Source organism: Corvus brachyrhynchos, unplaced genomic scaffold (assembly GCF_000691975.1).
Source record: "Corvus brachyrhynchos isolate BGI_N302 unplaced genomic scaffold, ASM69197v1 scaffold80, whole genome shotgun sequence".
NCBI lineage: Eukaryota > Metazoa > Chordata > Aves > Passeriformes > Corvidae > Corvus > Corvus brachyrhynchos.
In genome coordinates, this window is record NW_008236769.1 from 3,323,822 (window position 1) to 3,349,564 (window position 25,743).

At 36.1% G+C, this 25,743-nt stretch overlaps 1 protein-coding gene across 1 annotated transcript in view; it reads right to left on the reverse strand.

Moving 5' to 3' along the window:
• The window catches only part of SLIT2 (slit guidance ligand 2), a 262,238-nt gene that overhangs the window by 111,667 nt on the left and 124,828 nt on the right, over window positions 1–25,743 (reverse strand). The window contains exon 5 of the mRNA XM_008645128.2: window positions 876–947. Coding sequence (XP_008643350.1) covers window positions 876–947 — 72 coding nt within the window. The remainder of the gene's footprint in view (window positions 1–875; window positions 948–25,743) is intronic.

The window sequence follows — 25,743 nt, forward strand, 5'->3', positions numbered from 1 at the left end:
TTACATGAAAGCCTCCTATAATGATTTGATATTTCCCTATATTTATTGATGCCACATAATTTAGCAATCATATTTTTTCACAGTTCCATCACACTGGAAGCTCCATAGTCTTTCTGAAACACATTATTGCATGTCCTCTGTCTTTGTTGGTTGTTTATAAGTGGCGAGTCCTTAGCTTACAGCAGGGGTTATAGCTTTTGAGAGCATGACATTTGATTTCCTGCTACAGAAGTTCAGAACAGTCTTCAGGTTGCTTGACTCGTTCAATCCACTAAACTGACCTACCACTCTGAATAGAAAGTTGAAAAGTCACTGCTTTGCTTTGTCTTGAAACTCATGTATTTCCACATTTAGAAACCATAAGAATACAAAACCTGCCCGTGAACATCAAGGTCACTATCTCCAGGAAAGTGTCTTTCTTTCAGAAAAGACAACAGAAGAAAACTGAGCAAGAAAAATAGTCACACAAGTATAAAAATATATGTTAGCAAAACTAGATAATAGCATGATTTTCTTTTATGCAAGCAAACAAAAGGCAAACTTTTAAAACCAAGGCAAAATGATTTTTTCCACTTGAAGCCATAAAATGTTTCAAATTGCCTGACATTCAAATATTAAACTCAGGTTTTATAAACTAATAGTTATAATGCCATGTTGTCTTCAACTCTATTTCAATGTTTTACATTTCCATAAGGCAATTTTCGGATGTTTAAGATGTGTTAAAGTATTTTGCCAAAGCAAATGGTATCGGTTTTATGCAGAGATTCCTTATGTAGCTGTAACAGTTCTTAGAAAAAAAAAATCTGATACAATGAAATAGCACTGTATCAACAAAGTATTATCATCAGAATATATGGAAAGAAGGATATACTTACAGATTTTTTATGTCTACTGCTCCTCGGAATGCCTTCCTTGGTATTGCTTGAATCTGATTTTCACTAAGATCACTAAGAAAAAAAATTAAAATAAATGTAAAAATGCTATATATATATATTTAGTTTTGCATATAACAAAAAGGAAATATAAGAAAATAATTTCAGCCATTATGGTTCAGTCAGTATTTCTAATGAAGGTAATTTTATTACATTAACTGATTTGTAATTGAAAAGAAGAAGTAGCAATAATAGTCAAAACAGTTTATCTGTGTTGCACTAAGTAGTTCCTTTAAAAATAGCAACTTATATGCAAAAAAAAAAAAAAAGAAGTGAGTGTTTTCACTTTTCAACCATTGCAAATCCGTGTTTGATAGTATATTCAGCTTTATGTAAAGAAGACTGTAATCCAGCAAAAAGAACAAATAGTGACCTATTGAGAAACAACAATGAAGCTGTGTAATATCTGAGATCAATATGCTTCTGACTTTTGTTTCAGTGTCAAGCACCATATATTTTAAAAGAAAGCACCATATATTTTAAAAGAAGGAATTCTGCAGCAGATATCTAATATTCCTCCCCAAATCCCTGTATGATCAGCTGTACCATGCTATCTGAAACTATTGTCTTTTACAAAAGAGAAATATTATTAAAATGCTTATAAAATTATTATTCAGTAGTGTTTTTTTGCTATCAGTATGAATAAACAGCCCTTTTTTTTCTGAAAACCAGACATATTTTTGGCCTTCACAGGTCAATATTGGAAATAAAATCTAGTGAACTGAAGACAGTAGCAGAAGACACAGAGAAAATAAAAAAGAAAGAAACAAAAGCAAATTAGGATCCAGAACTTTCCATTTATGCCATGCACTATTAACAATGATGCACTGCAATAGAAGATGACCAATATGTTAAAGTCAGTATTGCTGTATCTATACCACATACAGTTTGGAGGTTTCACTTCAGACAATAGTTTGCTACCCTGGACCAAATACACCTATCACACATGGTACATGAATGTTTGAAGTCTTGCAAAGGGGCTTATCTACTTCGTTGTACTAAAATTATTAAATCAGATCTTCTTTTGGAAGCCCTCCGAGATGCACCTATCTGTACACAATATGGGCAACACAATTACATGAAGAAGCTTTCTTAAGCATCTGAATAAAATGTACAAACAAATCAGATGCATACACGTGTATCTACAGAGGGATTTTAAGTCCATTTGCACAGCAGTTTTCTTGTGGTTAACTAGATTTCATTTTTCTAAAACCAATCCAGGATCTTCACTCCAAAGCATATCAAATGCAATCCAGCTCCTAACAGAAGTTTCTCTGTCTTGAGCTTTAGAGACATCTTTAGAGGGCCTTTTTCATAGAGTTTTTAGAGAAACATTGCAAAACTGTGCACAGAAAAAAAAATCTAGCTCAGAGTAAGTGAACAAGCAAGAATAATTTAGTTGATTAGATATAAATAGTCATGCTTTTGAGATATTCTTTCTCTAAAATGCAATCTAGCATGGGCTCATATTGCCAGTTCTGAGAAATCACTCCTGAAGATCTTTCAGATTTATGAACTCACAAAAAAAAAATTTGAGGACTTTATAAAACCCCATGATGCCCAACTTTAACAAAATTTATATCAATATAATTATTTTGAAAATAATTCCACATACATTGACAGCAATTTTGTTTTATCCAATTCATTGTTAATTTATGGAAAATCACTGTCTATTTACTAAATCTTTCATAGTTCATGCACCTAATTGCACTGCAATATCTTACAAAGTATACTTAAAACTAGGCCCAATTTTAGTATTATTAACCGTGTGTGAAAAAAGAGAATTTGTGAGCTGTGATTTAATTTTCAAGCCACCTAAGTAATCTTGAAATGGGATATGACTGCACTGCTCTGACAATAAATTCAGGGGCAATGAATGAAAAAGCAGCCTTCAGCATTTGTTACGGTAACATGATTTAACAGCCTACTTCCTTGGAAAAAAATTCCCTCATAAGCATAAAATGCAAATATCTATATTTACACTTCTGCTTAATTGACTAATACATTTTACCTATATAAAAAATTATGTGTGAAGTGGCTAAGCTAGCAGTAGTGATTTGTATCATGATCAATGATGAGTTTATAACACAGATATATGTATGTATCTATGTAAGCCACTGCCATACTCATATACTAGAGGAGATAATGGGTAACAGTGCATCAAGCTTTTCATGGCATTTGATATAACATCATCATTCACCATTTTATAGAATTTTAAAAAGTGAAAGATGAGCAATACTGAGGCCATCAGTGCAAGTGCAAATTATTTTAAAAAACTAATAGAAAATATCAATGGTCAAAATCTTTGTTTCTGTGGGAAATTTTGGCACAAACACAAGGACTTAAAGGACAGCTATTGTGCCAGGTTCCTCAACAGACAATACACTTAGGCTGGATGTGCAAAAGACAGAAGACTAACTAATTGCATGCTAGATTTTCTGCTGGGTCCGCACAGTCAACACCATTTCCATGTAGCACAAGCTCAAGAAAACTGAAGTATAGTGTTCCCTGGTAATTTTAGCTCATTTCAAATGTAAACTTCTTGACTGCAAAGGTTCCCAACCTTGCTGAACAAGGCATTGTTTAAAGCATCCATTTAAATATGCAGAGCTAAGTAAGGTTGGCAATTGTTGTTTTCCAAAAGTAATTTTTTATCAGCTGGTTTCTGAAACTTTCTTTGAACTGTTTCTCTAACAGAAGTGTAAGTTCATTTCTACACTGCAAAATTCTACTTCTCATAAAAAAACATGATTTTCCTTATAGCAGGAAAATTTTTAGTAGTTATTTATTGATTGCTTCAAGTTTTCATCTGCACAGTGTAAAAAGGTTTCCTCATAAAAACCTTGAGGGGCTTAAACAAACATCCAACTTTTTCTTCTTGCATAAATTACACCTACATTTCACAACTCAGAAGCTGTGTGTGGTCTTTTTTATTGATGACTGAACCCATTCCACTGCAATTCTTAGACTGCTCACAAAAATGGCCACAAGCAGCACAAGGTGCATTGTGACTTTCAGGGCAAATGGGGCAAAAATCTATTTTGTAGATTAAACCAGACAATTTTGCAGGCCATTACACTACATTGATTTGACTTTGCAACTTATATTCTGTAGTGAAGAAAGGTGCAAAACCCCTTTTCAGCCTGATGGTCATTGTATTGCTGCACTAATAACTGTGTGGACTTCATCTTCCATTTCAAAAATAGGCAGCATTTGAACAGAGACTCTATGATGGCAATTGATACCCCTAAAATGAAAGAATGTCTAAGCATTTCAGTAACATTTAAGCCAGGATACAACAAAACATCTTTTATAAGAAAAGATCTGTATTTTTTTAAAAAAGGCATGAACCTGCTTCGCATTAGAAAGCAGCAATAGGACCAAGATACTTTAATTGGAACAAATTATCCTCCACTAATATTACAGCCCAAGACCTTACATGAAAATCCAGAATACCTCTGAAACAGCAGAATTAATTTAAAAATACAGCTAGAGTGAAAAAGCCAAGGCTATCTGACAATTTCTTTCTTTAGAGCACAATGATCCAGTGAGATGTTTAGACAAATTCATCTTTATGCAGATTCTAGCTGTCATAGAGGCCTCTTGCAACTAAATTGTTCTTGACTCTGTTATATAATTCCTAGAGAGATACACTCCAAGTTATTAAAGGGAGTACCTTAGACATTGAGCTTTCAAGAAAATTCCATGGCGGAACTTTGTGAGCCTCATTTATGTCATGCAGTGGTGGGCAGAGCACCTTCATTCCTCAGCTTCCACCACTCCTCCTTGCTCCGGCATCACCAAACCTGTGCTCAGGGCCACGTGTAACTTCAGTCTCTGAATGTGAGATGTTCTCAAGGAGAACTCTCATGTTTGTTTCCTCAAGTTAAAAGGTAATACAGGGGTTAAATGGCAGATTTGCACCAAAAGCCACCTGGGTGAGTTAGACTGGCAGCAGCTGACAGAGATTTTTTAGAGGAGGCACAAATGAGCATCACTGCTGCTCTAGATGCACAAACCAGCCTGGGTACAGCAGATTGTTTCAGATAAGTTTAAGATGTATATAAGTCAAGAATTCTTCTGAGTTGTAATATCTGGCTGCAACCTCATTTTCTCAAATGTAAAAAAAGGAAAACCAAACCCATACACCAAACAAAGCTAAATCCCACTATAAATGAAGATACACAGTGGAGAATGCACAAAGATTTCTGAATTTTTTCCCAACTACAGCAATATTCTGAAAAACTTGCATACTACTTTTTCCTCTCTTAGAAGATCAGGTGTGTTTTTCTAAATCAAAGACTAAATATGCTGCATCTAAATAATTACTTTTTATAATTAACATAGTCTATCCAAGTATTCAAACTCATCAATAAAACCAGAAATAGTATAGATTCTCTAAGATCCATGATCAAATAAGTTCTGCAATTACGTGCTTTTGTAAAGTAAAATTTCTTTTTAAACAAACTGGATAAAGGAAATTTACATGCAATGGATTCTGATAAGCACATATGCCTCAGCTTTTAAACCAAATTCCAAAGATTAAAGATTTAATTCGGATATTCTGACAAAGCAACTGAACTTGTCTAATTTGACATTATGCCTAAAAGAATGTAGATTTCTGTATTTCACAAAGGAAACTAGAAAAAAAATCAATAACAAAAACAACATCAAAAAAAGCCCCAAAGACCTCTGCCCCACTCTCCCTCTCCCAACAGCTTCATTTTGTGTATGCAGGGTTTTTTCTCTAAGTATCCATGGGTAATGATAATGTATGACACTTGTGGAAATAGCAGGAAGACCTTGCCAAAAACCTTGTTACTACTGAATCCCTCCTAAGAACAGGCAGGAAATGGTACAGTTATATTTATCATATCTACTGGTTAGTAGAGAGATGTGTATCAGGGAAAAACCTCACAGCTTAGAGTCCTGTGAACATTTGAAATTCATACCAATAGAAGATACAAACACGTTCTCAGAAGATAAAACCTTGAAGACTTACATACAGTATTGTTTTCTTATCTGAAGATAAAGCCCTGAGATAACCTGAAATTAATGATCCTGATAGAATGTTTCAGCTCTTAAAAAATGCAAACACTACCACATCTCAGTTATTTTATTACTTACCATGTATGGTTCTCAGTTGAATATCCTATTTACCCTTAAAAAGGAGTGCTCAATTTTTAATTATATAAATTGAAACATCACATAAAATATCTATATCATAAACTGTTAAGGCTGCATCACAGTTTTGTTGTGTGGCTAAATCATTGTTCATTCTGAAACACTAAATCTTTTGAAGATGGCAAACCTGCTTGTAAATTTAATTACTTGTAATTTTATTTTCCTCTATGGTTTAACCTCCCTCTGTGTCTGACCAGTGATATCATAAATCTATACTGCCATCCTGTACTTTGCAAAATACTGAGTACTGGGAATGAGTAATGTGTCCTGATTTTTAAAGGAAGAGGCAGAAATACTCAGCCAAACTAAGTACTGAATGCTTACCAGTTTACTTACACCAGTTTATAAAAACAACTCAGAAAGTGGCTATTCCATAATCAGCAGCCTGATAATTATTTACATATAAGTGACATGAACAAAGTAAGCCTTGCTAAGTACTTCTCTCTTACTGGAAAACAACAGTCTTAACGTTAGCTAACTATATTCTGCATGAAATCCTCCATGCCTGCGCAAGGTGGCAAAGTGTCATAGTTCATGAGACTACTGGACATTCAAAGAAATAACAAGAATGAGAATTATTTAAATTATTTGACTGAAAATCAATTATATGTATTTGGACATGGGGGATTTCACTTGGAATACAAAGATGGTGAAAAAAACCAAACAACAAATTTTAGAATAGGATAGTTCAGTTGAAAGGGACCTACAATTATCACCTAGGCCAATCAGATGATTTTGATGGAACAAGTAACAACTTCTTTTTAGGTATCAAATAGACAATTATCCTAAAATAGTAAAGCTAGCAAAACAATTGATTTATGAATATCAAATGTTCCTGTCCATTTCAGCTGTTTTTATTATGATCAGCTTTTTCTTCAGTGTTCCTGCAATATTTCTGTATCTGAGTACACCTTAAAAAATACAGGTGGCAGGGAGAAGACAAGCACTACCTATTCATTAAGGAGCTCCTTGCAGAAAGAGCCTGTGAAACGTGCTCTGGTATAGGCTACTCACCGGATCCTGGACTTGATTAAGATACCTGTGAGGTCTTGCATGGTCTGAGGTACTTCTCTAGTCACAGTCACATTAACGAGGCACATCATCTAAAACCTCAAAGCTATTCCAGAGCAAGACCTAAGAGCTATTGTTTACTCCTCTGGCTTTGATCTTAGGGAAAGCAAAGTACTCTGCCTCACTGTGAGGCACTGAAGACACCAGCAGTAAAATCTGAGATATGGAAGGCGAGAACATGCTGACACATGATAGTGTAAGACAAGGGAGCCACAGCCCCAAGTTTCAACTGTCTTGATATGTCTCCAGAGAAGTATGGCAAAAGATTATTTCATATTATCATGAACACTGGCAGCTGCCTCTGTTGGCAAAAGCTGCCATAGCCATGGGCTTTCCAATTCAAAGAGGAGAGAATGAAACCCCAAAGTAGATTTTTCATGTTGCAATGGATCTCTGATTTGGATTTTACTCCTAAGATGCCAGTTTTCGACTTCCAAAATTTGAATAAATACGTTTTTCTACTCTGTATTAGATGTCTTGGGTTAACATGGAAAATTTCTGATCAGATGGGTTTTTTTCTGCTCATGAAACTTCATTTATCACTATACAACCATACTCCTAAATTGCAAAATTCCAGCATGACTAGGAATTTAATCTAAGACCTTTTCTGAATGCTACAGAGGCATGCTTCGACAACCACAAGTTTTTGTTGTATTAGGATAAAGTATATATGAAAATTATTTTCCAAACTATGTAATGAGAATCAAACCAAAGTAAAAAGTCTTCAAGAATACAGATGCTACTGAATATTGTGGTGCTATACCTGGAGAGACAGTTCCTTCAAAATTAGTAGCTCAGGTGAACTGAAGATACTGAAGCCTATTGGGAATTCCATCATGGCAGAAATATATCAGATTGTAACACAAGCTTTCTAAACAAACGTGACACAATGTGTTTTAATCTATGACACAACATGTTTTATCCTATGTCCAGAAAATACATTAATATATACAAACAATTAAGTACCTTTCCCATCAGTCAAGCGAGGCTTATCCAGTTAATTGTAAGAATACTGACATATGCTTGGCTTTAACTTTATACAGCTACTGTATAACAAGTTACAGTACAGCATCACTTATTCATGAAGATAATCTTATACCCAAATGGCTTGTCGTGTCCTTTTAGCAGGCATAGCTTCCTGGCAGATCTACAGATCAATTATGATGGAACAAGGAAATGTTTAAAAATATATACTTAAAAATACAGTCTAAACTCTTGTTCTGAAAAAGCGAAACAAACAAAGAAATAAAATCAAACAACCAACAACTCTGCTGCACCATTATTCTTTGACTGTGAAATAAACCAGTTAACTTCCTATTAATTTCAATGTTTTTTCCTTCTGTTCTTTAGTAAAACAATCATTGCAGCTATTTCTCTTCATATTGAAGATACAAAAGGTGTCCAATACTATCAGACTAATATGTCTCTATGGCACATATATCCCTTTATAAAGATAAAACCTATAAATTATAATTTCAAACATCAGTCCTGTAAACCATTATTGCTGCTGCTTCCCATAGGAGGATTAAAATTTCATGTATGAGAAGGCTACTACGAGCCTCCTTTTACAGATGGGGAAACCGAGGTTGCATGTATCAGCGGTAGCATGTATCAGTACCCTGCTGAGGAGCACAAAACCAATGAGAAAGATTTTGATCACAGAGTTTCAGGTTCTCTCCGCATCACTAATTTCCATTTGCTCTGTTGACTCCCTAGAGATTCAGATGCTGCACATAGTAGGCACATAACCTATTCTCACGCCAAAGCAGGATCACTCCCTGGGCCATGGTGTGCTACATTGCCCAAGTGAGTATTTCACATTTCACAACACAGGGCAATCATCACTGCAACACGGACTGAATTATTAGAGTCACACCAATTCCCATGGTAAGGAATGCAGCTTTTTTTTTTTCCTAAGAATATTCAGACTGAATTTCCCTGCCCACTTTTATCTCTCATTTTTTAATGATAGCACTTTTGATGATATCATTGATGTTTCTTTCATTCTTAATGCTTGAGGTTTTTTAAACGTCATCCATTTATAAATCTGTTACAGAATCAAAATGTACTTTTTATTATAGTTCTGACATACTATTATTTGTATTATTTAAGCAGCAGGTCTTTTAATCCACTTTATCTATTTATTTATTAAAGAAGAGAGATCATTTATGCGTAAGTATAGAACATATACAGCAAAAGAGAAAAAGTAACGCACTACACAATAGTAGTACAGGTAGTCTGGTGATCTCCAGAGTTTACCAGTACCTTCAACCTTAACATTTAGTACAAGTCATCCAAAATTTAAATTCTGATAATTAGGTCTAATATTTTTTTTTTGTTTGAGAAACTCTTTCATACCCATGCAATATAATACACAACTTATTTATAATTTTGAGTATTAGTAATTAGTGATTTCTGCAGAATCTAAATAGCACAGAGTACAAGTACTAGGCCTTTAACTTTTTAATAGGAATACATTTTGGGTTTGGACTAAGCCAAAACCTTCAATCTCAGTCTTGGCAGAAAAGTTAACCCATGGGCTACAAAATCAATTCTACTCTACAGTGTCTCCAAAAGTGTACTTAAATCAATTTGTATACTCAGATACTACTGAAAATAATTGCCTAAGAATATTCACCATTTATTCTTTATTGTTCTAGAGTGGCCTAGCAGGGCAAATGCTAATTGTGCAATAAAATAGGAGTATTAGGACCACACATGTATTTTATTGGAGTCTTAGAAATTATTTTTGAAAAGGAAAGCAGTCATTAATAGTCTTTTCCACTAAATTAATATAGAATTCTCTTTTGTTTAGACTATAAAAACCCCAAAACAAAACAAGAAAGGAAATTACACATTGTAGCTCCTGAAGAGGAAAGGACCACCCACAATTTCAGAGAGAACTGACATACTACTTCAAATTTGGCTTCAGCGTAATCCTTTTCATAGAAAAACTTGAAGCTCTTAAGAACACCCCTCACCCCCCAAAGAAAAAAATTGACAATTTTTATCCTCCACACAGTCTCAAATTGGTCAAGCTGAAGAAAGGCACTGAGTAACATTTTACTGACTGCTGCTTATCATGCATCCCTAATAGCACTATCATTCCCCAACAGGGCCCAAGACAGCAGCGCAGCTGTGATGTGTGCAGGCATTGTTGACCTACAGCCCTACTTGCAGTTTGCAGAGTGGGAAATGACTTTTATCCATGTGGACGTATATCCATATGGTGAGGCTGCACCTCCGGTGCTGTGTTCGGTTCTGGGCCCTGCAGCACAAGAAAGACATTGAGGGACTGGAGTCCAAAGGGCAATGGAGCTGGGGAAGGGTCTGGAGCACAAGTCTGATGAAGAGCAGCTGAGGGAGCTGGGGGTGTTTAGCCTGGTGAAAAAGAGGCTCAGGGAAGACCTTATTGGTCTCTATGACTGCCTCAAAGGAGGTTGTGGATAGGTGGGGATCAGTCTCTTGTCCTGGGTAACAAGTGACAGGACAAGAGGAAATGGTCTCAAATTGTGCTGGGGAGGTTTAGGTCAGATGGGTTTTGTTCGTGGATTTCCCTCTCCTTTTTCTTTAACCAGTTTGGAATTGAAGGCAAAATAGAAAATAACTTAAATCTTTATATGTCACTTTTTCATACAAAGCCAAGCGATTTGGTGATTAATTTTTAATCAACTATTACACTTGACAGACTTGAAAATGCACTATAAGTTGAGAACTTTAAAAGAATAAAACAAGATTCTGCCAGGTAACTTTCACTTCTTCTGGCACATTAGACACTCAGCATATGCATGGCTGAAACATCCATTTGGCTTGGCTGGGGATCCGCTCACATTAAGAATAGATGAGATGGCATATTTAATTTTCCAAAAGACCTCTTCAACAGTATCTGAAAAATCTATCACTACTTTTCCCTGTAACAAAACTTCCTTTTTAGAAGAAGTTTGCAGCTGTCAACATGTCTTTAATATTTAATATTGTTTCACCTGCTTTGGAATTGAAACTGTAAGCACTTTCAGGAACTGATTGAAAGGTTGTCTGGTACATTGTCTAGTTTCACTACACAGTCGGTAAGCCTGTATATTCTCTTCTGAAATATCACTCAGCAAGCTGTGGCAATTTCTGTTTCTTCAAAACAGAGCAGAGCGGATTCCTGATCCAACCCCATTATGCAGAGCTGCAATTCCAATACAGACAAGTAATAATTACATTCCTGGACGTTTTTCATGAAGTATAGCTCCAAACTTTTACTCTAATAATAACCTGAGTAGTTCAAGTCTTTCCTAACAGTAAAACTAACCTTGAACAACTTGTCAAGAGACAGGGAAAAATTTGAAGAGTAAACTAGAAAAGATCCTGCAGACCATTAATGTTGAACAGCACTGTGCTCACTCTTCCTTCGAGTCAAATGATGCAATTTGGGGATTGTCTCTTGAGATAGCTCATTGCTTGATAAGACAGATTTATTGTACAGTCTTAGCTTTATACAATATGTATAGTTGCATAATATATATGAAGCACTGATGCTTCAAGCTTTAAGGCTGTTGCCTGTCAGTGCCAAAAACTATGCTAAAACAGTGAAAGAATCCAAAGCAAATTATTTAAAGGATTACCACAGATGATTTTAAAAAAATCGACAACAGCTAAGCTACCATCACGGCTGCTTATCAAGATGACCAATTTTATGTGACTGTTTTTCTGGTCTTCACCCATCTCTTTATAGATATCTGTCAATTCTTATACTGTAATATCTTTCACAAAACTATTTTGCTTTACTGGGTGCTGGTTTGTTGGTATTTTTCTTATTCTGCATAAGAGTAAGTACAGGGACTAGCACCACTGGGCTTCTGGACCAAAGAACTAGGGCTTTTAGCTGTTCTATGAGAAAACTAATAATGGAAAGGATAAGAAACGTATGTTCATATTATCTTCCACTTCACTGACAATGAACTATAAAACAGTAATAACAAGCTCAATTATTTGAGTAACTGAATGACTGGATTTTTTTGTTTATTCTATTTGTTGTGTGTTGTTTATGTGCTGGTTAATACAATTAAAAGCTCTTAGGAGAAAAAAGAAATTGTTGAGAAACTTCAGGGCAATTACTGATACATATATTCAGGTACTCTGGAAGTAAAACTTCCCACTGACCAGGATTAGATTACTTTAATACTCTAGCTGCACATCCCAGAAGTGCCTAGCCTCAAGTTTCTGTTCAAGGGCTCCAGGCTTTTCTTTCTTCTTGAGCCTGCCTTCTATTTCTCTGACTTTTCCAGCCTTTTCCCCCAAACTTCTGTCACCACAATTGTTTTCCCTTTCAGTGTCACACAAAGAATGAGAATTTCGAGAGGTATTTTCCTCTTAAAAAAGGAGCTGAGAATACAGAAGAGGCAATATAACTGGTCTGTAAAGCAAGAAGAGTGCATCCTACCTGGATTCAGGGGCTATTTAGAATTGAAAACCCTTGTAAAAATGGTAAAAATGTATGTAAGTAATAAAAATAAAATTCGCCATTACAGAATGAATTTATCACAACCAGTTTCTTAATCAATAGCAAAATAAGATGAACAACTATGGGTAATATCTGCATCAGAGTGCTTGCATTCTATATTTCAAGAATGTGAAAAATCCCATTTCTTGTTACAGCCCTGTGTGTATGCTGTTGCCACAATACCAGTAGGTAAACCACATTAAAATGTTCTAGGAAAAATAATCCATGCAAAATGGAATTTAATATTTTTTATAGAAAAGCTTAAATTTTATTGCTACTTCTGCCATATTTATCCCCCTTTTCCCTCTCAAACTTGCAAAAAGGCTCAGCTGCTTGTACTAGGAATAATTTCCATTCAGACATTTTTTTAAGCTTGAAGTCTACAAAGCTGATTTTCTGTTCCAGGACTGCACTTTTCCACTGACACCATCAAAAAGTAGCTGCTCTTAATTGCACTTTAAAAACCCATCTTCTCTCTTTTCAGATATTTTTCCTCTACCTGTATATTCTCAAGCCTTTTTTTCCCAAATTGCTAAATTCTTTCCCTTCAACAATATCCAGACTCTCCTAAGCAGCTGATGGAGCTTTGCCTCAAGTAACTACCCAGAAAATTCCACTAATCAGCCCTAATAATTAGGGTAAAGGGCATTTGTGTGGGGGGTGTGGTGTTTTTCTCTTCTTGTTTGAGGGTTTTTTCATTCAGGAGGATGGGTGTTGTGTTTTGCTGTGTGAGGGCACACAAAGGCAGTTGGATGGAAGGGATATGAGTTAAGCAATTGCAATCAAATGAGAGCGCGGCACACTCCGGATGAGCAAGGGTGACATTGACATCTCCATTCACAAGATACTACACACTCCAGCAGTGAATAAATGGGTAATTTCAGAAAATAGAGGTCCAGGTGACCACAGAGAGGCTGAGAACAGTTATGGTAATGGGAAAAAAAGACTATTAAATTTACTTTTAAAAACCCCAACAAAAAATGCATAAGCTTCCCTATTGCTTAAGGACTAATTTAAAAATATACCATAAAATGTTTAAATATTTAGATTGACTGCATTTTGTTTGAAGCATAAATGTTAAAAAGGGATTTAAGAAATAAGGCTAAATATAAGAACACATGGCATTGCACCTGTACCAATAATAGCCACTAAACAGATCAACATCTCAGCCCTGTACAGCTGGGCTTTCTGATAAAGCAGTCAGTGTGAATCCATTTGCACTTCTAGGGAATTCAGGAAGACTTCTGCCAGCTCAAAAATCCTAGGACATGCAACTTTACAACAGCAGGAGCATCTGTATTCGCTCTTTTAACTGACTACGAACAGATCCCCTCTTAGAACGGGACCGACTCTGAGCCCTGAGGTGACTGAATTTAAACGATATTTACACAGATAGCAGAGAAGGTGTGAGAATTTGCCTCTTCATAGCTCCACTGCACTTGCTATCTCTTGCCATATGGCTAATTCCTTCTCATGCTTATTCTTCTGTTTCAGTTCATGTTACAGTATATTCTTTTTACAGACCTGCAGCTTCTAACATCTGTAGCAAAGGTCCCAGAAATTGATTTACAGGCTGAAACACAAGCATATCCAATCCTGCTCCTACGCAAGGCTATATATCTTTGTTGGAAGACTGACACATGGGCCCCATATGCATCAGTGATAACATAAGCCTTAACATAAGCCTGCCAGGCACAGATGTACTTATAGCTCCAGAGAGATGCAATCTAATGATGGATAGGAATAACCCAATCATACGAACATTTGTATTTGTAAACCCTACCTAGTGCTACAGACAATATGTCTACATTTCACTGCCACATTTCTGCAAGGATATCAAGATGTTCCTAAGGTATGAGGGGCATATGATGAAACTTAATGGTATGTAAGATAGAGAGACTGCTTTCTGAAGCACAACTTCATAGCTGGAAGTTCTAAAAATTAATTGCTCTTCTGGCAAACCCAATGAAAGTTAAATTAAATTAGATACTGGAATTTTTTCATTTGAAAGCTCTGGCAAAATAAAGTTAATAGATGGAAAGCTTTCTGCAATTAAAAGTGACAGGTGCATTGCTTTCTCTAAGCTTTTAAATCACATCTGTCAAAAAGCCTACTAAAATGCATTTTTTAAGCTCCTTCCAATGTACTCAACTTTTATGAATCAAAATACTGTAGAATTATTAAAGATATATAACTTAAGTCACAGCTTTATGGCAGTAAAGAGCTAAAATTTCTATAGAGTTAGTCATCTAACATATTTAGGACAATGGATTAAATCACAGAGTAACTCTGTCTCCTGTTTCCACTCACTTCATTTGTCAGCATGATTTCCTACTTCGGTTCCTAACCACTGCATGAGAAACACACAACTTGATTTCCCTAAATTAAAGCCAAGTTTATAGTAAATTCTGGCCAATCACAACTTTGCTTGAATTATCTATTCTATGTGTTTAAGGTGATTTAGGAGAGATGGTTAACAGTATTTGTGCCTTTGAAGAAACTTTTTCAAGACAGAAAGTGTCTTGGAAAGCGGCAGAAAAGTCTGAGGTCAGGTTCTGCTGTGCTTCTTGCAAGTGAAACTATTTTCAAAGAACATGTGTTCCAACAGCGGGAGCAAAACCACTTATTGCATGTCTTCCCCCTGCCCTTCAGACATACCTGAGCCAATCCTCTACCTCTCATTCCTCACTCACAAAACCAGGAAGTACTTATGCCCAAAACTCAAAAATCTTCAACTCAAAACTCCAAACTCTATAATTATTATTTACAGGGGTTTTTTTTTTGTTTTGGTTTGGTTTGATTTGGTTGGGGGTTTTTTAGGTTTCAGTTTTCATTTTGTTTTGCTAGCTGTTTTACTGTTGGTTTTGTTTTTCTTTAGTAATCAACAACCAACCCCAGTTTTGATAGGTTAGGAATGAAATTTACTTAGGGAATGCTTCTCATCCCCACTAATTCAGAAAATAAAGAAAAGCATTACTCTTCAAAGATCCTAACTATCAACTAAATGTAAAGCTGTTACACATTGTAAGATGACCTGTGACAATATGAATTTTATAGGCCATGGCACAGCACCTTCAAAGACAGAGGATGGAAAATTACGCTCAGTGGTACATATCTCTTATTAACCACACACATACAAATAATCTCATCCCAATTCAGGAGAGCACTGAAGTATGTACAATTTATCATATGTGCTCAAATCCCAATAAATTCATTGTAACTACTCACAAGTTTAGTGTTATGAAGGTCATGAAATATATCTTTAAATCACAAACAACTTACAGAAAAGCAACACTGAACAGATTTCAATTATAGGCTTCCCTTATTTAAGCATATATGAACAAAGACAAAATTCTCCTCAGGTGGGAAAACAGAACAAGAAAAATAAGTAAATTGGTTTTTGTTATCCATCTATAAATTTTCATCACGCCCGATGCCAAATTATTGTGACATCAAAACTAGTATTTCAGACAACTGGACCATGTGCAAGTCCTTAACATAATTATCATTCGTATTTAACAAAACTCAGGGGTTTGGTGCTGCTTTTTGGGGTTTTTTTTGAGGAATGGGGGTGAATCTTGCCAAGTTCTCAGTTACTCCTGCAAAAAAAAAAATTTTGAAACTCCAAAGTCCTCACATGCTTCTCCCTTGCACTCCTTATGGGTTCAAGGGATTTTTCTCAGAGATGGAAATCTCTTCCAGTGGCCAGGTAGATTAAAGCTTTGGAGTGGAAGGTCAGTATTTCAGGGAGATTGACCATTCAACATAATACTACACTTCAAAATTATGTGTCAGGTCTGCATCCCTGCAGAATAACACAGGAACTGTGCTATTGAGAACAGCATTCTGAGGAGGAATCAAAAGCAGTTAACATACACACTGGAAGAGTATATATATTGCTGGAAAAATAAACACAGATAAGGATTCATCCCTGACTTGCAACTGAGTAAGTCTGAGAGCTGAACTGCAGTGCTACTGAGTGCTTCACACATGAAAACTAAAAATACACCAAAACTGCCAAAGGAGCCAAGGTGTCATCAGGATATGTCTACAAACATTTGCTCCAAACAGGGACAAAAATATTTAAATATTTTCCCTTAGTATCAATTTTAACTAGACCGTGGGTGAGAATGAAAGGTCTGCAGTCTGTGAAAATGAAAAGATCAAATTCAGCATTCAGTAGGGATACAGAATATCTAATTAAGCCCTGGATCTGCAGTAGTTTTTTTCCAGTTTCTGTTCCATATATCTTTTTCCCTCTGTTAACCATCTTCCCATCCACATCTATAAATAATGAAAATAAGCCAAAGTTTCCTCACTGATACGTTTTATACGAATATCTGAATGGAAAATATATCCAGAACTCTTTTGATGAGCTGTATTAATTGAACAGTTTAAACAAACATAAAAAACCATATAGAAATATGGACTTGAAAAAAGGTATTAGATAACCCTCTTGTAAATAGAACTTAAAATACTGGAATCTTAAGGAATAGGAATTACCAGATTCAAAGCCAGCATTAAAAACAGCCTGGTGATACAAAATGAAATCTAAGTCTCTGTGTTGGTAATATTGACTTTACTCAGGTGTTAAGTCTAAGCTTAAAAATAAATGTTCTGATGAACTTTAGGATATGTATTTTATTCTCCTGCATTTGTTTTTTCTTTTCCTTTAACCTAGCTGAAATTTCATTATAGATACTTACTATTTATAATACTGATTAACGCGTATTTTTATATAGAACAGGAAGAAGAGTCTTACATAGACTTGTGCATACCTATACCAATTTCTCCTTGTTGGGTTTTCTTGTTTTGATTCTACTTTTTTAATTAGGGACACATCACTTCCAGTGGGAAATTACCTTCCACATATGAAAACAAATGTTAACTACGGTACAATGCCTGACCTGAAGAACCAGAAAACATCCCACAGTGTCTGTTTTCCACAATACTTTTAATATGCATTATTTCCTTTTCCATACATACAGTAATAAGCAACACAAAATAGAGATTCTCAATTGAGGCAGAGATGACATCTGAGCTTGCAGTTGAACAAAGAAACATAGAAAAACCATTTGAACAACAAAGAGAAACTGACTGTTTTGTTCTGGTTTTTTTAATAAAATCAGGATAAACCTCTGGGTAAATGTGCTTAACAATGAAAATCACAACACCTAGGATTACAATATAAGGATTTCATATTACTGCCAGGTATGTACATGTCTAATAGTGAATGTCTTTGTCTTCCTTCCATTTATGAACAGTTAAAGATTATAGCAATAAATCCCCATGCTGAAATAAAACAGAGACTAATCTCAAGATTAGGAATCTAATCTCCATTAGAAATAAGATATAGGTATTTAAAACGAATAGGAGGTCAATTTGCTACAAGCAACGTGACATTCTGTATTGTTCTGTATTGCACATGCAATGCATACTCCTGCACCACAGGTGAAGTATGTTAAAACTTACAAGCTGACACAAAAAGCAAGAGATTGAAAGGAGAGTTTCATTAAAAGAAACCAAATGTGTCAGCAACCATCTTCAAATTGAATTTTTGTCATACAGCTCCCTGGTATTTTTCGCTTTGCTTTTCTAACTAGTTCCCCTATGGATTAACCTCTTCTCACCTCTGGTTGTATATACACTGCAAGATAGAGCTGCTGGACAGTTCATTAGAGAAGCTCCTGCTGTTTCTTCCACTGGAGAGGAGGCACCTCTAAGTTATCATACACAGGCAGGCCCAAGTCAACATATCTTCTAACAACTTCTGGCAGCTTTGATCACACTGGTGGTTCATACAAGTTTCACAGGAAAAAAAAAAAAAAAAAAAAGAAGGCAGGAACTTTGAGGCATTTCCTGCTACTGCTACTCCTTTGGAAACCAAACACCCTCACTTAGTAATCCATGCACCATACTAGTATCACCGGGCGGGGGCAGGGGGGGACGGGATTTGGGGGCTTTTTCTGTCTGGCACACCTTAAAACTAGAAAAAATATATTTAAATGGAACACTTAAATGCACTGCTAGAAAATTTATGTTTTAAATAACTCCTAGATAGAGGTTCAAACATAACACTAAATCAAAATTAAGTTTCTTGATTCAATATTTCAAATGCCTGTTTCTGAGATGTGATCCACCCCAAGGTTTACAAGAAGCTTTGCTTTTACAGCCTCACCTTTGTAAACTGCTTGAGGCTGCTTCACTTTTCTAGAGTTGCTCTATGTGACATGGTGGCAAAGAACCTTAAATTGCACTTAAGCACTTGAAACAGGCTCCTTCATACCCAGCAACATTTCCCACTACTCAGCTAGGTCTCTTTCCTTGACACCTCTGGTGGCCAAGCCAAAAAAGTCAATGGTCTGCAGCAATGAATGAATACTCCAGGATCCTTTCATAATGGTGTAGCTGATTGAAGCCGTGTTTGAGAGGCCTTACCTCATTTCCCACACATTTTCTGACCCATTTTGTCTGCCTCTTCTCAGAGGGGTTTTGCCTGTTATATTGAGGACTAAGCAGTAAACTAATTATCTTGTTCAAATCCCTTTGCAACCCCTCTAATCCTATTAGTTATAAGAATGTGTGAATACTGATTGCACAACTTAAAACAGGGAGAAACAGAAAAAGAGACAGAGGCAGAGGGAAAAAGCCAAAAGGCAGGATCTGGGAAGATCTGCTAGGCACTTCAGCTTTTCAAACTTGTCAGGACGCTCAAGACTCCCATCCATCACAAGACAGGACAATTTGTAAGGTCCACATTTTCATTTTCTGTCAGTCTTTCGTGTCTGCCCCAGAACTGCTGCTATTATCCGAGGCAGCTCCGAGTCCTTTGCTCACAGCAGAACTTGCTGACCCGTGACTCCAGTTAACAGTTACATTTTCTCTCTTTCCCCTTTCATAATGAACATTTTAATGAAGGGGATGACAATATTACAAGTGTCAAAGAAGCCATATGAAGTACCGGAAATGAATGGATGTTAGTGTAGGCATCTATAGGCCCTATGAGCCCTACTTCTTTTCTTCAAAGAAGCCTCACAAGTCTTATTAAAGAGCCCTCTCGCCCTCTCCCTCAGCTGAAGATACCAGAGCAGTTGCCTCCTGCCGTCCAGTGCTGAGTGAACTTTAATCACTTTTCCTATTTTGTTCACACTGGGGAAGGAGCCAGACTTCAGTGAAAAGCCTGCAGTCACTGTTGATGTTAAAGAGCATGAAATTTATCTGACTTCCTCCTGCTTTTGCTAAGCTGGCTGCTCCGGGGACAGCCATTCTCTGCTCCAAAAACAAATATTTGCTTTTAGCGTAGATGGATGCTGCTGCCTAGGAGAGCCTTTCCCCTTGCTTTTTAAACTGTACATTTCGTTGTTTCCACCTACAAAGAAGACTTGTGGTCTTGGGAAAGAAATTTAACTTTATCATTTAGACATGCTGTTTTGCAAATGAAGGTTTTAAAAATTCAAACAGTTCCTGTTTTACATGAGTAATAAGCTCTGGCTAATTGGTTACCATAGAAGCAAATTCACCAGAATTCTCAGAGAGTAAGAGAGTAAGAGACTTACCTTTTATTTTTTGACTCCCCTTCCCTACAGAAATGTCTGACAGTGAAAACCTAACTCTAGGATAAAATACGAAGTTTCTTTTCTCACACACCCTACTTGGAAATTTGAGACATCATTTATCTGGTGAAAATTATAGTAAGTTGTATTATTTCATAGCATTCTATTACTAGGTTTTAAAACCTTGCTATTTGGAATTGGCTCTAAAATTCCATTATTAATGCTTGCTTTCCTCACAATGGCAAATCAATGACGTTTTTGTGCATATTTCGCAGTGCACATCTTCTCTAAGGATTACTGCTATATAAATAAGTGTTTTCAAAACAACTGACTGTGTAACTTTAGAAATGTGTATTTCAGAAGTGGTAACATTTCTGTGTCATTTAATTACTCACATATTTCAAATTCTGTAGCAAAATGGAATGTAAAGAACCCCAAAACAATTCCAGGAGCAATTTATCTCTAAAACATTTTATGTATATAGCAAACCTGAAAAGCAGTAACAAAATTGCATTGATAAACTTGATAATAAAAAGATTGTGCTAGAAAGAATGAAAAGTGGTACTGATCCACTGACCATCCACTGTGCATGCCATAACCTACTCTAATCCCCAATTGATACTGACAACTGCAATGACAAGGGCTAAATTGGAGCCATAAGTGGGAGTAATGATTGACTGCCACTTCAGTACGTCAGCAATTGCCCGATTAAAATGAATACCACGCAAACGTTCTCCTGTAAAGCAGAGACCTATCAAAAGGAAAGAAGAGCTTCTTTAACTGTAACGCATCCCAAAAACATGCCACCGTGGGCGGGATGTTCGCCCAAGTGCCCAGCAGACATGAGCTGGCCCTCAGCAGGAGGCAGATGCACAGAGGAGGCTTTTCTTGCTGTACTTTTAGCTGTGACCACCTAGGGGCACTCAGCGTCCTACAAATCCATTGCATATCTCAGCTTTTGATCCAGCCCCATTCCGGTGTAGAGCACAAAACATATTTTCTGTCAAGCATCCTGCCTTATATTCAACTTGAACAACAATGATGAGTATTGTTTATTGATACTTTATTACTGGCAGATAACCAGCCAGACAGCCTTGTTCCCTCTAAATGCTTCTAAAGAGCTTTTTTGATAAAGGCTTTAATATACCATGAAGATTTTCAATCAATAGGCAAAAATATACAGACCATATCTTTTGAGAAAGTGATTTCAGAATTTAAGGCTGGACTTCTTCCAAACTGCCAAGAAACTTCCAAACTGCATGGAAAGCTGTCTAGAGGGAGTTCACTTAATTATAATTCACTACTGCTTTGAAAAGGACGTGGCAAAAATGGACAGGAATATAAAACTGAGAAAGCACCATAAGGTCAAGAGAACCGCAATTTTTTCTTCTTCACATACATTCTTCCTTTGTACATTATATTTTTTATATACAAAACGTAAATGCAAACATAACTATTCCTACATTTTGGGATTCTGTGAATTATTAAAAAAAAAAAAATTGGTATCATTAGCCTTCCAAATTTTCAACAAAAAACCCCTAAATATTTTCAGTGAAGCAATCAGCAAAATAAAGTTTTACATTGGCACAAATGGTTCATTTAGGCTAAACTGCAGCAGCCTACTAGCCAATCCTATCTGATATTTTATGGTCAGGTTTTATAGCATGAAAATTCTGACTTTCAGCCACATTTTTTTCCGTTCAAACAGAGTTCACTTAACAAGCAGAATGCAGACCTGCTGCTTTCCCTTGTGGCCAACTTCACTTGTTCAAAGTCTTTGAGAATCTTGGAACACAGCAATAGCTCTTAAAAGAACTTTGGCCTGCAGCTGTTATTAACTAGCTTTGGACGTATGGACCTCCGTTGACAAGCATCTCATGTAGAGAGGTTAAAAAATTGCTACCATATGCTTTCAGCTTTTTTAACCTACAATGTAAAGGCTCAAAAAAAAACCAAAAAAAAAACCAACCCCAAACAAACCCTTTCAGTACTTTAAAAATACAAATCAATTTACACATAAGCCAACACTTCTAACTTCTACTGCCTTACAGTTATGAAATATATATGTCATTTTTAAAAGGGTACTGCAGTGTTCCAAAAGGCAAGAGCTGATTTCAATGAAAGGAACAACTGGTTATAGGTACAAAGATCTCAATGGGATTTATTACTGGACACAAATTAAAAGCCACCACACACTTAAAACCAACATTAAATAACAATAAAAATCTGCGTCATGAGAAAATGTCTACTGCAGAGAAAAGCATTCTCTCCTCAATGAAAGCTAAAGCTAGCACTGTTTATTACACCTTTAGCCTCATGTGTGTATACCTCACGTTAGTTTTCTTTTTTTGTGATCTAGTTCAGATCTGAAGGAGGAGCTGCATGCTCAACTCCTTGTTCCTTTTTTCCAGACAGATCCACTGGTTTACTGAAAGGTATAACTCTCTGGACAAGGACAGTCTCATCATGAGACCAGAGAACTTTTCTTACTCACTAAGGAAGAAAGGTACCAGTACTTGTACCATACATAGCCTGAAATGGATATTCAGTATTTTTGACTTTGCTGAAATAAACACCCCAAAACAGTTAATTGCTGAACTCTTATGTCTCTGTTCCACAGACTCCCATTTCATTCTCTAAAAACACCTTAACAGCGTTTAGTGAGAGGTTAGTGAGCCTCACTTCAGCATACATCAGATCTGGGTTTGAAGATTTCAGATTCTACAGGTACTGTACAGATTTCCTTACTTACTGGAGGATCCCCACTGAGTATCAACAGGAGTTTATTTTTTAATTTTAATTTATCAGGGGGTTAAAGTGCCTACTCAGACTGTTAGATGAAAAAAAAAATACTACCATGAAATGAATCGCCTTATACAAGAAAGTTCTGCCATTCACAGTGTAGCCAAATATCCCAAGCAGTAATCAACAATAAATTGGAGTTATGTTTACAAATCCAAGCTACTGCTCTATGAGATGATGAGAAAACCCAAGGAGACTTACTTTCCCTTCTACCATAATAAGTTTTAACTTCATGTATTTAAATCCAGGCCAGTTTTCCCAAAATCCAGGAATATTCCATGTGCCAAATATGTTTTTTTAGTCAGAGAACAGAATAATCACTGGGAATATTAAAACTACCAAGAATTATATCTAGATAAATGGGCAGGAAACTGTAGATCTAGAAGAAATGCAGTCACTAAGGAAAGATTTTCTATCATAAGTACTTACAGAATTTCATTACCATGTTGCCTAAATATACATATTTATACATATACATATAACTATACATATTTAATACTTTTACAGTAAAATAAAAATTCATCCTGCAAAGTACATAAATACAGTATTATAATTTCATTTTAAGATAGGGGAAAAAAGGGATCAGCACCAAGGGACTAGCAGTGGGAGTCATCTCACCCATCTTCAGCCAGATAAAAAACAGATAGTCTAGTCTTAATTGTCTACAGAAAGGTGATGACACCTTTAGAAGAAGAGTAGCTTTATCTCTGTCGCCACATTTGAGAATACAAGAAGTTTTGAAAGGCAGCTTGGATTTAGCACCTCAGTTTCAAGGAAGCCAAGACAGAAATCCACACAGACTGACCCTGGCATGCTGCCTAGCCAAGGTCAGAGAACAGTTCACATTAGTTGCGTACTGAACTGAAGTCTCCCAAATACCAGGATGGTTCCCTAAGCATTTGTACATTAGGATATGGCATACTCTAAAAATGCTGGATTTTTCTGAGTAGAGGAAACAATCCAGACTCTGTTCTCTAGCCAAACTGGAGCATCTAGTAGAGTATCTATGGGCATCTCCTGAGCTCCACAGCCTGCTCTGAAGTATGACAGGCATCCTGTATTAGAAGACTTACAACTGCTCAAAGCTAGAGTCAACTATCCCAGTCTCACTGCCTCTTCCTCTAAGGGATTTAATTGACAACTTTTAAACCTCAACAAGCTCTATATATTTTCATGTTAATTACAAGAAACACAACCTATTTTCCAAGGGGTGACCAGAATGGCAACCCAGAGACTTTCGAAATAATTTACCACTCAGACCCACTCTTCAGTCACAAGTAGAGTCAATTTTTTCATTTAAATTATTAGCTGGATCAACAATTAGCTCTTAAACATGCAAATCTGCTTACCACTTCAGGCTCAAAAACCTTAGTTAAATTCTACCCATATAAAAATGTGATGAGAAATTGCTAAGACTTAGAAAATACAATACTATTGAATAGCCACCTAAACTTTCACCTAAAGCTGATCATCTTAATAAAGAGAACCTGTTAGATATTACTTATATGGCAGCATTTGTCAACGAATGGACACACTGCCTTCTAATGAAGTTGCACTAAAATATTAAGGTGGGGAGGGGTTGGGTGGAGTGTATGCATGAAGTTGATTTTGTGTGCTTGTTTAGTTGTGAAGATTTTTTTAATTTGGCTTTTGGACAAATTCTTAGACCATGACTTCCAGGATTGCACAGCTTTACCACACAGGCACCCCTAAGGGAGGGATCCCCATTCTCCACTAACAGCACAAAGACATAACACAGGAGGTTCATGGAAGTGCTTCATCTCTGCGTGCATTCCCTGGCACACAGCCAGGAGCCTGACAGCCTCAGCCCAGGAAACCTACTGGAGCAGGGCAGCCACAGGAGCCTCTACTTTCCTGCAAAAAAGTCAAACACAGAAGTTTGAATTTTTTCAGTTTGGAAAAATGTTCAGGGTGGACCCTAGGAAGCGATAAAAAACCTCTAGCCTAATTTTTGTCATTGTGAAAAAATATGAAAATATCAAAATCTTTCAGAATATGAAATGCAGGAAAATCCATTAGTGTACAAGTCCACTTACTGAATAATACTTTAAAACACTTCTCCCCCTGTTTTGGCTCTATGCACCATCTGATCATTCAAAAACTAAACCCACATGATAAAGACAGAAAAAGATACATTTTCAAAAATGTATCAACATGTATAGGTGACTAACAGAAAAAACCAGATTATTTTAAAACCTTTCAATAAATCTCACATAATTTTCCAACAGCAGTATCAGCCAGCTAAAGAAACCAATTAAAATGTACCTACCCTCCCATACTGACGTAGGCAGTAAAAACAGCATGGATATTCTGATTGGCATTCCTCCCCATATACTATGAGGATTTAACCAGTAGTCCACGGCATAAACTATCTCCTTTTATATTTCTTAAACACATCATTAGTATAAAAAGTTTACTGCTTTTGGAATGAGGACCTTTTAACTAAAGAAAAAGAAAATAAAATAATAAAAAGAAAATAAAAATTCCTTTCTAGACTACTGCTTTTCTATGCTTTTCTATGTGAGACTATTGAGTGACTCACAATTGTTTTACTCTAAAAAGTTGTCAGCATTTACAGTAAGTTCCTTACAATTTATTCAGTATAAGTAATTTAGGGATTTTAATTAAGCTTGGTAAAAATAGGCCACAATTCTTTATTAATTTTGCCACTGTTAAGAGGAGTGTCACAGAA